General features: G+C 46.3%; 3 protein-coding genes across 3 annotated transcripts; 1 reads left to right on the top strand and 2 right to left on the bottom strand.

Moving 5' to 3' along the window:
- Positions 1–4,173: 4,173 nt before the first annotated feature.
- TrAtP1_009822 (uncharacterized protein) lies at positions 4,174–6,189 on the bottom strand. Its single transcript, XM_014091133.2, has 2 exons — positions 5,741–6,189; positions 4,174–5,681 (listed from the first exon to the last, which is right to left on the bottom strand). Exons 1-2 carry the CDS (start codon positions 5,957–5,959, stop codon positions 4,293–4,295), a joined length of 1,608 nt encoding a protein of 535 aa, XP_013946608.1. The 5' UTR covers positions 5,960–6,189; the 3' UTR covers positions 4,174–4,292.
- Positions 6,190–6,831: 642 nt separating this feature from the next.
- TrAtP1_009821 (uncharacterized protein) lies at positions 6,832–9,096 on the top strand. The gene is made up of 2 exons (XM_014091134.2): positions 6,832–8,579; positions 8,633–9,096. Exons 1-2 carry the CDS (start codon positions 7,022–7,024, stop codon positions 9,019–9,021), a joined length of 1,947 nt encoding a protein of 648 aa, XP_013946609.1. The 5' UTR covers positions 6,832–7,021; the 3' UTR covers positions 9,022–9,096.
- Positions 9,097–11,672, bottom strand: TrAtP1_009820 (uncharacterized protein). Its single transcript, XM_014091135.2, has 5 exons — positions 11,501–11,672; positions 11,358–11,449; positions 10,309–11,304; positions 9,657–10,254; positions 9,097–9,596 (listed from the first exon to the last, which is right to left on the bottom strand). The coding sequence occupies exons 1-5, from the start codon at positions 11,609–11,611 to the stop codon at positions 9,321–9,323; spliced, it is 2,073 nt and encodes a 690-aa protein (XP_013946610.2). The 5' UTR covers positions 11,612–11,672; the 3' UTR covers positions 9,097–9,320.
- Positions 11,673–13,110: the final 1,438 nt, after the last annotated feature.

Here is a 13,110-nt window from a genome sequence, read left to right as displayed (position 1 = left end):
ATTCTTAATACGGTACGGCCTGCGTCCACTGAAATACCACGCTAGGTGTCAAAACGGCTGTCAATGATACCAAGCGTTGGTTCGACCCTTGTCAAAAGAGATAGCACCTGACCGAATATAAATTACAAAGGAGGTATTAAATAAAGTTCTAGACATTTAAATGGCATAGTCTGTTCGCATAGAGTCATAGTCAGAATCCTTCATGGCTGCCTAGAGTCCTAGCGAGGCTTGTTCAGCAGTTTCGAAAGTTCTACCCCTTCTAGCTCTCGCCCAGCTCCACGTGTTTTTGGTATGGTGTTACTGTACTCTCCGCCTTGTAGGGTGACTTTCATTTCTACTCTATTCATTCATGACATTTTCAAGTGCTTGCAGCAGATTCATCGCACGACTTGCTACATCAAGAGTACCTAGGTAGGTGCGGATTCATTGCATCATACCTGCAGCTGTCAAGCGTTGATGGTAGGATTCTTTGCGCATCTCCATAATTGTTATTACGCAAGATATTCTCATAGGGTTGATACCTTCTTCTCTTGGGGATGTTTCATGAATTGCAAACATTACGACTCTCGCAGTCGGTAACAATCAATTTACTTTTTTTGGTCTAAACGACAGGAGAAAGAGAACAAAGGTTGGCCGATAGTTGGCCGATAAAAGTCCCTTAGGAATGGCGATGCATATACCTTGTTATAGCCAACTTGGTTACTATTTCCGAAAAAATACTATCGATATACGCTTCAGAATCCAATTTGGTCCTTATTCGTGGTGAAAGTTTGGGATGTTGTGTGGCTATGTATCAAGAACGAATTTTATGTAAGCACATATCCTGTCACAGTTGACTATAATCCTGAGGTGCTTACTTGCCTCTTATGTACACGTATGTCTTGCGCGCCGTTTAGCATATCTTGTAAGTAATGGGCTACATGACTTACATCATGCAGGTATTTTCTACTTCCATTGCTTCTACCAACTTCTTAATTTTGTTTTAGAAAAGAAATGTAACAGAGTCTACCTATTACTCTGTAGTCCTTATATTGTAGCTCTTACTTTTCTGCTTCTACTTAGTTGCTGTCCATTAGAATAGACGAAAAGACGCTACTATTACTCCCTGATACACACAAGTTCAGCAGCGGTACCGCCCATTGGCGCAACACTCTTGAGATGAAAACAACAAAACTTGTAAAACACTGGTTTATGGGCGCAATTGCTGAACCACGCGCAACTTATTTGCAACCAACTCATGCGGCGCTGAATTTATGTGTTGCAAGATACACTAGATGAGATTGGGCAAACTTTGTTCACGCAAGCTCTGGCAACTGGAGATACTAGTACAAGATCCGATTCAGCGTATTCGCGGGGCAACTGGAAGCCGATTTAACTACAGGTACGGATACCTAAAATAAAACGCTAATAGACGGCCCGTTCCCTTAACCCCCGCTTTAGTCTAGCTTACTTCCTACCTCAGCGAATATTATACTAAGAAATCCTCATACTAAAACAGAAATATGAAAGTGAATTTATGAACGATTTGCTGCATTGCACAAGAAAAGAAATCTTGGATCAACCTTTTATTATAACTCTTGCTATTTCTAGATATCTAATCTTATCATTCATTCAAAGATAAGGGAAACCAGTCAAATGGAAAAAACCTTATCAAGACTGAGATATCTAACAGCCATTCCGTTCCTATGGAAAATTAATACTAGAGTACTGTGTCAACCTTTATACCATTGAGGAGCACATACCGGGATCAAACAGCACACACACAGGTGCTCAAACATGTAACGCCTGGGACACAGAAAATGGTGTCTCCAGAACAAGCACAGTAGGTGTTCTCGCAAATATTCGTATCGCTCAGCCCTGCTTCACAAACAACATGTGCCGCAGCGGAGCGAGCCACAAGTTGGCTTTTGCTCTTGAGAGAATCGATGTCTTCATTTGTTTCAAACAATGTTGCGTGAGTAGTGCAGAACAAGGCTGCTGAGAGGATTGTGCCAATGGCTAGATTGAAATGCATTTTTGCTGAGAATGTTGGTTGGAAATTGGCTGATAAGTAAAAGGTTGGTGATGGTAGAAATCGTGTGTAGTTGATGAGATGAGGCAAGATGAAAGAGAAAAGGGGAAGATTTTCTCGTTACTTATAGTTTTCTTTATGGTTATAAAATCAAGCTCGCTGGCCAATATACCGAAGAATCCCAAAGGATTCTTCTCTTCCCCTCTTCCCAATCCTTTGCCAGTGTTTTTCAGTGTCTCTTAATGCTTTCCAATCCTATTCAATTGCCTATAACGGAGATGTTTGAAAATCAAGCTCGCGAGCTCATATACCCAAGGACTACAAAGGATCCCTCTCTCCCCCTCTTCCTAATCCTTTCCCAGTGTTTCTGTCGTATCTTTGAATGCATTCCAATCCTTTCAATATATTCTAATCATTCCTATTGGATTGTATACGACAGAGCTATCATGAAGGAGTATGGATTCATTCGATGCTCTCGTCAGAATTACGTTTTATCAGAAATCGACCCAGTAACAGATCAGCCTAAACCAGGGCAGATAACGTCCCCGTCGTTGTTACAGCGCCATGGGATTCACCAAGATGCTTTCCCCACTTGCAATCCCACAGCACAGCTAGACATAAGTCCGCTGCGTTATTGTAAGCCATTTCTTCCATTACTACATCGCAACGTATGATGGGAATCCCAAAGGCAAACCTTCAGTGTCGCAGTCGGCGAGGGTGGTCGTACCCTAGACGAGTTAGTCCAATCGGGTGTGCGGGATAGTATAATTATGTGCCGGCAATAGTTCCTAGCTCCAAAGGTAATACCTACTTTCTCATCCAATTGGTTACATGGACACACCATCTCAGCGTCCCTCCTGAATCCTGAAGCCTCTTGGGGCTAGCTTACTTGCACAAGCGTGCCGACGAGCCGATGAGACGGAAAGTCGTCCTTGTGCACAGCTTGGGCTCGTATGGAGATGTCCATTGTGGCATTACGAGATGGAAATTTCCATTGATTCATCATGCGATTGATGAGGCCATTTCTGGTCTACATCAATAGCAGCGTATTTATGATCCAACATGGTGTTTGATTTTTGTTATTGTGGACGAAGTTATGGATAGGACACAATGATATGTGACGAGACTCTCGATGCTACTAGAGCTGGGTCTAATTGAATCAGCCCGCTGCATAACGTGTGGTAAAAAGAACACGGGGCGTGATTAATAATAGCTGAATGCATCAATTGCCAGGGACCGCACGAGCCAACCTCTCTTGGATGCCATACCCGACGGATTAAAAGGAACGGCCAGGTCGACTGAATGGGCAAGCCTATTGCAGGACTCCCTGTACTCAATCGCCAAGGCAGCTGAAGCCATGCTAAGCGCAGGCAACGCCTGGCGGAGACGGCGTTACCGTCCGGCTCCTAAAAGCAGGGTGGCCTGCCATCAAGACAATAGTCACCGCTCTATACCAAAGCTGCCTTATAGTCGGCTACCATCCCTATATTTTCCGGAACACCGAGCCTAAAGGGTGGCTCCTCTCATGCATCAGCAAGGGTCTCGAGCGACCATTTGCCAGAAGCAGTGCTCCCCACACCAGATGATACGCTGGACGGCCTCTTTTCTCACAAGCCGCTCCGTCACATTCAAGACAACTGATGAAAGACAACTACTCTCTTGCCTCGAACTGCGGTGCAGTACGCCGCAAGTCTCCCTGGCGAGCCCAATCTTATCCATGCTCTTTGTCTCCTCCTTTCTCTTAGATGAGGCCATCAAGCCTGCCCGGCTTTGCTTCGGCTGCATGTAAGCTGATGACATCGCAGGATGCAAAGACTCTAGAGAAGCTGGCGAGGCCCTACAACGGATGCTTGAGCGGAAATTATCCCAAGGAAGGAAGGCAATCACATTCGATCCAGCCAGGGCTGAGCTCATCCTTTTCTCCTGAAAGAGAGAAGACCATCTTCCGCCAATCAAGCCAAGGAACGAACCCTCGTGCCTCAAGACTTAATCACTTGGCTAGGCGTTATCGTAGATTCTAGGCTCACGTTCAAGCAACAACTTCAAGCACAGCCATGTGACTCCAAATTAAGAACCTCAGGACTTCAAAAATGGCAGACCCTAACCCGCGATAAATAACTTCACAGGACCCCGAGTTCCAGCTAATGTTTTTACTCTACTTAGGTGCTGTGAATTTGCATAAGAACCTCCCTGACATACACAACCTCAGCAGCAGCACTACTAGGTGTAATTATTAAACCCCATCTCTGCTGTTGCTATAGCTTCTTATACATCAATAAATTTATACTTCAGTATTCACCCGCTTTCTAATAGTATTTCCAGCCATTAGGCTGCCTTGTTTTGCTTCAGTCGAGGTCTCATATGTACTCCACTTCCGCATAGGAACCTTCTTATCGTACATTTCATCGATTTCGGCATAGGTCCGGCCCTTGGTCTCAGGCATCAGCAGATAACTCCAGACAATCACGCAGGCCATACAGCCAGCAAAGACAAGATAGGTCTTTGCACCAAGGTTGGCCGCATCGGCTGATGTAAGCTGAGGCACGGCGAAAGTTGTAATGACGGCTGTGGTCTGGCAACATGCCACGGTATAAGCCATGGTGTGAGACCGCAGCTTCGGCGTTGAGATCTCGGGCGGGAGCAGCACTGAGACAGAGAGGAAAGATAATGCCCAGAAGAAATTGAAGATGAATCCCAACGCGGCGATTGTCAAGAGGGCGTTCCTGTTATCGGGGAAGAAGGCCAATGCTCCAGCCACGGCGTCGAGGCAGAAGAGAAACACCATCCCCCACAATGCTGTCGGGCGACGCCCGTAAAGATCGAGAACCATGGGCGCAACGATGGCTCCGGCCAGATTGCAGAGGGAAGCTATAATCGTAAGGACAAACGCATTGCCCACGCCCAACTGGCTGAGGAAGACGGTGGTATATGTCGTCGACAGGATCACGCCCGAGACCTGATTAAGCGAATAGAACGACCCCGCGGTGATGGTTCTCTTAAAGTTCTCTCGATTGAAAAGGTCCCAGAAATGCACGTTGGATGACAGCTCGCGTTCATTTTCCTCGCAAAGAACAATGACGCGAAACTCATCCTCTAACTGAAGGTCGGAAAAGCCGCGCAGGCGTCGTAGGTTCTTCTTAGCCTCCTCCATACGGCCCTTGGATACGAGCCATTGAGGGCTCTCAGGAATGCCAAGAGTCAGGAAGAACAGCAGCGCAGGAAGTCCAGCTTCGATAGACAAGGGAATTTGATAAGCCTTTGGTCCATCGATGGCGTGGGTGGCGTTTGCGACAATCGTGGCAATCACGCCTGAGAAGATGTTGAGGATATTGTAGATTTGTACACTGCGGCCTCTCATTGATGTAGGCACAACTTCGCAAAGATATAGTGGTGCGATGGTGTGCGCTATCCCAATGACAAAGGCACTGCAGAAACGGCCGATGACGAAGGCGGCCAAGTTTGGCGCGAATACTTGCAAGAAGGCTCCCAACAATGAAAACACGTAGGATCCAATGAGCGTCCACTTTCGGCCAAAGCGATTGGTCAAGGGCGTCGTGGCCAGGCCGCCAATGACTGATCCAACCAGAGGGACAGAGAAGACTAGATCCTGATTGCGTGCTGTCAAGGAAAGGTCATTGTTACCACCGGCATAGCCTTGAAGTAACCTCACCTAAAGAACCAGTCAACGACTTTCAACTCTGAGTTATAATAAAAAGGCTAGGGACTTACAAATGCTGGTGTTGCGGCAACAGGTGAGATGACTCTATCATCGTAGCCGAATAAGAAAGACGAGGCGCCGAAAGCGAGACATGACAAGAGCAGCGTCAAATTGATGGCCCCCTCGTCTGGTCGCACAGGAGCCAAGACTCCAGCAGCTGGTATCTCCTCAACGTTACACACCTCGAGTTTGGGCTCGGCTGTCGCCTGGTTGTTGTCGTTGGTGGCCATTTTGTTTCCTGCTTGGGAACACTTCTCAAGTTTCCAGCCACAGAGAAGAAGCTGCCAGTTTTAGCAAAGAACTGAACGAGACGCTTTTGGATCCGGGTCAGGCAAACCCAAAGCGACGATTGGAGTTGTGAATGAGCATCTCGACGAGCTGTGTAGATTCCGTACTGGTATATATATATCTGGGAATCTCACCTAGCCTCTAGGCTTCTTACATCTAACTCGGATTAATATCAGGACACCACGACTGACCCCGGATGGGGAATTTTCTCTGGGGTACATATGGCGGAGACGCGGGGATGCAGCATCAGAATCCTGATTGGCTGGCCAGTTTCGCCGAAAATTCGCCGCCCTGGACTATTCTGCCTCCTCCTCTGCATGAGTTTCACCGAGACTCAAAATACCATTGGAATTATGTCATTCATGGAGTCTTTTAAGAAGACCGGCGAAGTTGGAATTCTCTCAAAGTACGTAATCTATATGCTAAGCAAATAAACCTTTCCGGCGGATACCATCGATACCGGAGGCCTGATTCGGTGCAAAAATGCATCACTACATGTATAAAGCCTCTTTAGAAACCAGTCCCCAGCTCCATTCCCCCCAAAATAGATTGACAACCCCAGATTTTGGCTTTTCCATTGAAACGTACCATATAAACCAGCAGCTCCTGCTGTACTATTGTCTAGATGTGATTATTCGTAACTAGCCTATGTAGTGGAGAATAAAACTAAACCTCACAATACGCCAAAACAAGCTATTGACTCTGCCCCATACTGATGACCTTGGAAAGCTTACCTTTCGCCGAAAATTGTCCGCTCGAACAGAAAACCCGAGGTTTCATATGAGTAAAAGAGGGAGATGTCACATACACTACCAAAAACTAAACTCTTGTTCATTTCTTGTCCTCTTATGCATTGATTGAGCAGTTACGACTCTTCTACAACTTGACAACTCGTTTGGCATCACCTTCTTTCACCCACGTCTGTCTGTCATATTTACAACTCAACAAGACGCCAAGCACCACTAGATCTGGCTCAAGGTCCACGCAAAGTTCCCTGCCATAAAATGTCTCTCCTAGTGGCCACTATACGCACTGCACCTGTGCTGAGTCCCAACCCCAAGGACCGGCCTCATGTCTCAAACTCCTTTGCACACTCTGACAATCAGAGCATCGGACCTACCACAGACCAGGCAAGTTTCAATCGATGGAGGCCAAGGTATCACTTGATGCCGCCTCGTTACTGGGTCAATGATCCGTGCGGTCCAGGTTACAGCCCGTCAGGACGATGCTATCAGATGTCTTTCCAATGGAATCCATTTGGATGCGAATGGGGAAATATGTCCTGGGGACATGCAACATCTCAAGACCAGGTACACTGGGTAGTTTCTAGGGAGCCTTCGATGAAGCCCTCTGAAACTGAAGATCCTTGCGGCGTATTCACAGGTTGTACTTGGCCAACTAACCCCCGCGGTCAAGACGATGGCACCATAACAACCTTTTATACTTCTGCCCAACATTCACCAATACATTGGACATTACCTTACGAAAAGGGCAGCGAACTCATCCGCATGGCAACGTCTAGGGACCATGGTCGAACTTGGAAGCGTCACCCATCTTCTATTGTTGCAGGTCCTCCGAAAGGGTTGGACGTGATAGGGTGGCGCGATCCCTTCATCGGAACATGGGACTCTATCGATCGATGCCTCGGCCGTAGCAGCGGAGAGTATTTGTACGGAGTTGTTGCGGGAGGAATCCGCCATCGGTCACCCGCAGTGTTTCTATACTCTATTGATGCACGGGATCTTACTCAGTGGAGCTTTGTTTGCACGTTATTCACTCCAGGGCAGAATTTCAAGCCTTCAAAGAAGCTGTCAGATTTTGGCACTAATTTTGAGGTGACCAATTTTATGACACTTGGAGACAATGATGGCGAGTCCTACGACATCCTGTTGATGAGTATAGAGGGCGCCCATGAAACGAAGACGCCTTCGTTCCTAGATACCAAGAGTCAAGGCAACAAGGCTGGCAAAGCACAAAGGTCAAACAAAATACAGAACTGGCTTTGCGGCCGGCCAAGGTTGACAGAACAAACACCCACAGAGGGTACCAAGAGTCAAGCACTGGGATTCGAGTTTCGATTTGGCGGCCGCCTTGACCATGGGCTGTACTATGCTGCAAACTCATTCTACGATACATTAACAGACAGTCGAGTAGTTCATGGTTGGATTCTTGAAGAAGATTTACCTGCTCGCTTGGCAAATAAACAAGGGTGGAGCGGTATGTTATCCTTGTCTCGTATCCTCAAGATGAGACAGATCAAGAATGTAGTCGCTGCTAGCCGTTCGGATTTGAGGTGTCTGGATTGGCTTCATTGCGCCCCTGATCTTGATGGCTCTTACAGCATTACAACTCTTGCTTCTTTTCCTGATCCCCGTTTGTCGGTTTTACGCCAGAAAGAGCTAGGCCTGTCTTCTGCACCTACGATGAATGGTTGCAGCTACTCAAAAACTCAGAATACACTTGGCTTCCTAGCTCTCAAAGCACGCCAATTTGAGGCAGAGATCTCCTTGTCGGTTCCACCAACTTCAGAGAAAATTGGTCTCATATTGTATCACTCTGATGGTAAGATGCCTGAGAATATTTAATCTGTTACCGTGTTAGCTAACTACGATAAGATCTTGTAAGCAAGACAACCATCTTCTTTCAGCCATCTGAAGAATATATAGTGGTGGAGCGACATGGTGTCAACTCAGGACACAACGAGACAAATGGTATAAATGACAGTCCAGAATTTGCACCACACACTCTCTTCACTACACGAGACCCCGTTACCGGCAAAAAAGACCAAGAGACGTTGGATATTCGTATTTTCTTTGACGTCAGTGTGCTTGAGATTTTTGTCAACGAGCGCGTTGTTATAACAACCCGTATCTATCCCGAGACTGGCCAGTGCTACGGTTTGCAGCCATTCGTCAAGTATACTGAAGGTTCAACAGGAAATGAGCCAATAATATCGCGTTGCGTGGGGTGGGAGCTGAGGCCCTCGATATTTTATGAGACATAAAATCAGGATAGCTATTTCGGAGACCAATGTGACACGGTGAATATGTCTTGGCAATACATGTAGATTATCATTCATATTCAGAGCAATCTATCAAAGGCCCTAGAAACGGCTCGATAGATGGAGATGTTGATAGAAAATAAAAGATGATTGAACAATCATTATATTACATACAGTGGAATCCTACTAGGAGACCTAGTCAGGCCCACTATGGAGAATTATTTCGCTACCTTGTCGCCCACAACGCATGTAAAAGTGCGCTTTAGTAGCATCAAGTATATAGCTGGCCATGTATGACCAGCTCAGTGTGCTTCCGGATTTGGCGTGTTGAATCCAAGGGAGTGAAGATGAGCCACGTACTTTGCCAGATACGGGTGGTTACCGCCTCGAAGAATGCTAAACACCTTGAAATATTGATAGATGAGCTTATGTTGGGCAGTTTCGACGCCTTGCTTCCCATTGTCTAGGGAGATGGAGGGCTGCAAAAGAGCTGCGTTTGGTGAAGGCCGCTCCATCGGGTAGGCTGGGTTACCCAGAACAGTAACAGCCGTCGTGGAAATGTCGTAGAGCTTCTCAATCTGATATCATTTGTCAGCAGCGTGTATGATATATAAAGAAACCCAAATATAGATGCTCACCAATCCTACGCCGTGTGCTTCCATAAAACTCAACGGCAGCTTCTGGCACAGAGCCAACGTAGATTCCGCCAAGTGGACAGCATAGTCGAACTGTAGCTCGGGGTGGGGTGATTGCAATTTCAGCAGGTTGTGTGCCAAGCAGAGATACCAGAGCCGGTTCTGAAGCCATTTTTGCGTTACCAGTATGTCTGCGTGCTGAGTGACAATGGTCTGTCCATTAAGCACATCCCCAGCCACATCATCGAGTGGTTGGTCATCTAGGATGAGACGGTCGTAGTGGCTATACAGATGTCGGCCCTGGGCGCGCTCAAGCTTCTCGTACACCAGCAAAACTGTCTCTTCATTGGATTTGGGGCAACCTCCACGAGTAGCTGCGCACGTAGCGTTCCAGCAATCGATGTTTTCATCTTGAATAGCGCTAAAAAGCTGCATGAGCGCCGACAGTCCCATCAATGCGGCGGCGTCTTTCTCGTTAAACACAATCATTCCCGAGAGAAGGCCATGTGAAGAGCTGCTCAAGAGATCATCTGAGATGCACGGCACTGAGTCACGCATTTGCTTCAAGGTGATGGGATGTCGTTTTTGAATCGAATATGCCCTGTAAAACTCATGTCAGTCTGCGAAATCAGGGTATTCCAACAAGCATGCCAACCTCTCCGTAATAAACAAAACCATGTATGCGCGCAGATTCTGATCAGTCTCTTCGCCAAGTGCCCCCTGGTACGCATTCGAGTCATCTAATCCCATTGTCTGAGCCAAATCGATGGTTTCTCGCAAACGAAGCCAGGCGGCATTATGCTGGTTAGTGCCAAAGAGGGAGCCAAAGAGGAAGAAGCTCGTCATGACGGCTTCCAATGTTGGCCTTTCGCCAAAGTCAAAAAAACTACGCATCTTCATAGCTTCGTTCATCAATAGCTTCGCCTGACGCTCCCGCGAAGAGGACGTGGGCCGTTCGCTGATGAAAATGGGCTGGGTGATGGCGAATGCACAAAGAGCCAGGATCATGGAACCAAATAAAGGATTATGGCGATGCTCTTGGAGATACATCTTGGTGAATAGTGTAGATCGGTTCAAGACTGGCATTGTCGGATGAAGTCTATCGAAATAGACATCCATCCATGGAATCAAGCTGGCCTCGCTGATGTAGCCCGGCCAATGAGGGATAGTACCCCCAAACTGGTCTCGAGCTGCCAGATCATACGGACGCGTGCTTGTCGGGTTTGTATTGTTGTCTTGAAAGTTGATATCAATCACCGGTGGGAGTGCTGCAAAGTCTATGAATGAGCCTCCCCACGGGAAGCCAGACGGTGGTACTTGAGGCGTCGCTCTATCTGGTGGCCAGTACTCTGTATCTTGACCATGGCTGAAGATGTCGACATCACCTGCATTGGATATTGGCAGGTCATTTGCAAAAGTAGGGCTCACAATGTCAGACACATGCTGTGGTTCGTGATCTGTCACGGTAAGACGGCTATCAAATTCTCGAGACCAGTTGGATCCTGGTATCGGCAGAGATGGAGTCGAAGTCGTATCACTGCTGGCTGCCTCAGCTGACTCTGATGGATGGGTTGCCACCATTTCAGCATATTGTTCCAAGTTTTCCTTGTGCTGCAAACGGCCTTGGTCCTGGTGAATCTGCGCAAGACGCCTGGCGGACATGTCAGAAAACGCCAGAGTCTGGATCATGGCCCGAGAACCTACTTTCCAGCAGGCCCACGCTTCTTCTGGGGCTTCAGATATGTGCATTCAAATCCACGAGCGAGACACATCTTACACGGCTGCAAGAAGTCGCACTGTGCCTGGAGTCAGCGATTTGGACAGCTGAGTCTCATTGTCAAACTTGCCCTGATTTTGCGAAGCTTGCATTGGTCGCAGGATCGCTTTGCGCCCCCAATTGGCGACTTTCCAGAGGAGGCATCTGCTAATGGGCTAGAGGTACTCATCCTTTGCAGCATCAAAAGATTGGTCCCCAAGCAGGCTTTGTAGCACTACATGATTTCGCAATGTTGTTGCTTGTAGATTTGTCGCTGAGAACTTGCGGGGAGATTCTGACACTTGTTTTAACTTTAGCGCTCTTACTACCTAAATCTAGCCCATCTGGGTGATATAGTGGGGACAGCTGCCATTAGTTGGGCTTGCGATATTTGAACCAACTTTCTTTGCAAACTAGATCCAGTTGAGTCTTTCAACATGCTTCTAATGCTAAAGTCCGACTCTTCACGACCTAAAGAAAGTGAAATTAATAAAAATCAATAAACTAACAGAGATAATCTAGATGTAATTCGAGACTTGATTTATTTTCTTAGTATTGAATGCTGGATGAGTGTCCGCGGCCAAGTTACAAGCAAAACAGCGGTATTGGGCTTATACTTCTTGAATGTAGTCTCACAACCTGGTGACGATCACAGAGACTATATACACCACTGTAAAAAGAATGACGACGATTTTCCATTCATCATATTTCTACAGGTTATCTCCTAGCGCGAAGCCAAGTTGAAGCAACGTGTATTCCATCAGCTATTTGATCTTGAGCTTGGTGGCTATCCCAATCTCTTTTCAATATTCTCGGAAAATGTCGCAGCTAGAGTCTGTGCAAGCCGTAGTATTCATCCAGACAACCTATTTACTCTATGCATTGGCACTTTATGGCTTAGCTTCATGCTCATGAGGTAATCAGCAGACCGCGGCATTACTATAACAACATCGAGATGCTATGCGACTTGTCTTCATAATGGAAATTCTACAAGAAAGCGGGCAAACTCACAGCAAAGATGGTAAATTTGAAATCAATATATATCAGCCAATGAGAATGATGGTAACAACAGTGAGAGTAATACCAATGGTACCAGGAGTCATCAGCCTTTAAAGATAACTTGGGAGAGGCATAATCTCTAAAAAGTCTAGTAAAGTAAGTTGAAGAAACAAAAGAAACATTCCACCATTTCCAGGTGGCGATCTTCTCTTTTATACAAGGCCGCTGTAAAATGAAATATTACTTTTTCTTTCATGCGTGGTTATCCAAAACTTGACAACTTCACTATTCTCTTTCTACAATCTACCCCGTGTGTTATAGGCCACGCGTCAATGTACGGCAACGGTATGTTATACGATTGGACAGGATAAACTTTTATCCCAATTGCAAGGTAAAGAGTTGTGACCAAAATAGCATAGGAAACATGTATCATGACTCATAATAAGTCTTACAATATAAACAAGTACAAAATATGTAACTGCACATCTCTCTCAACCAAAAGAATAACAATTTTCTCAAAGAACCAGCTTGGCCAAGTCGTGGTTAGATACATATTCTACATCCTGCATCCTCAAGGACATATTAGTGCATTCATTTATAAACTTGGATTTGTAGAATCAACTCCGGTTTTTTATTTACAAAGTCTTTACAGCCAATTCTTTAGATCCAACATCCTCGTATAAGACTTCCATTGTAGTTTGT

This window comes from Trichoderma atroviride, chromosome 5, assembly GCF_020647795.1.
Source record: "Trichoderma atroviride chromosome 5, complete sequence".
NCBI lineage: Eukaryota > Fungi > Ascomycota > Sordariomycetes > Hypocreales > Hypocreaceae > Trichoderma > Trichoderma atroviride.
This window is presented reverse-complemented; position numbering and strand designations above follow the sequence as displayed.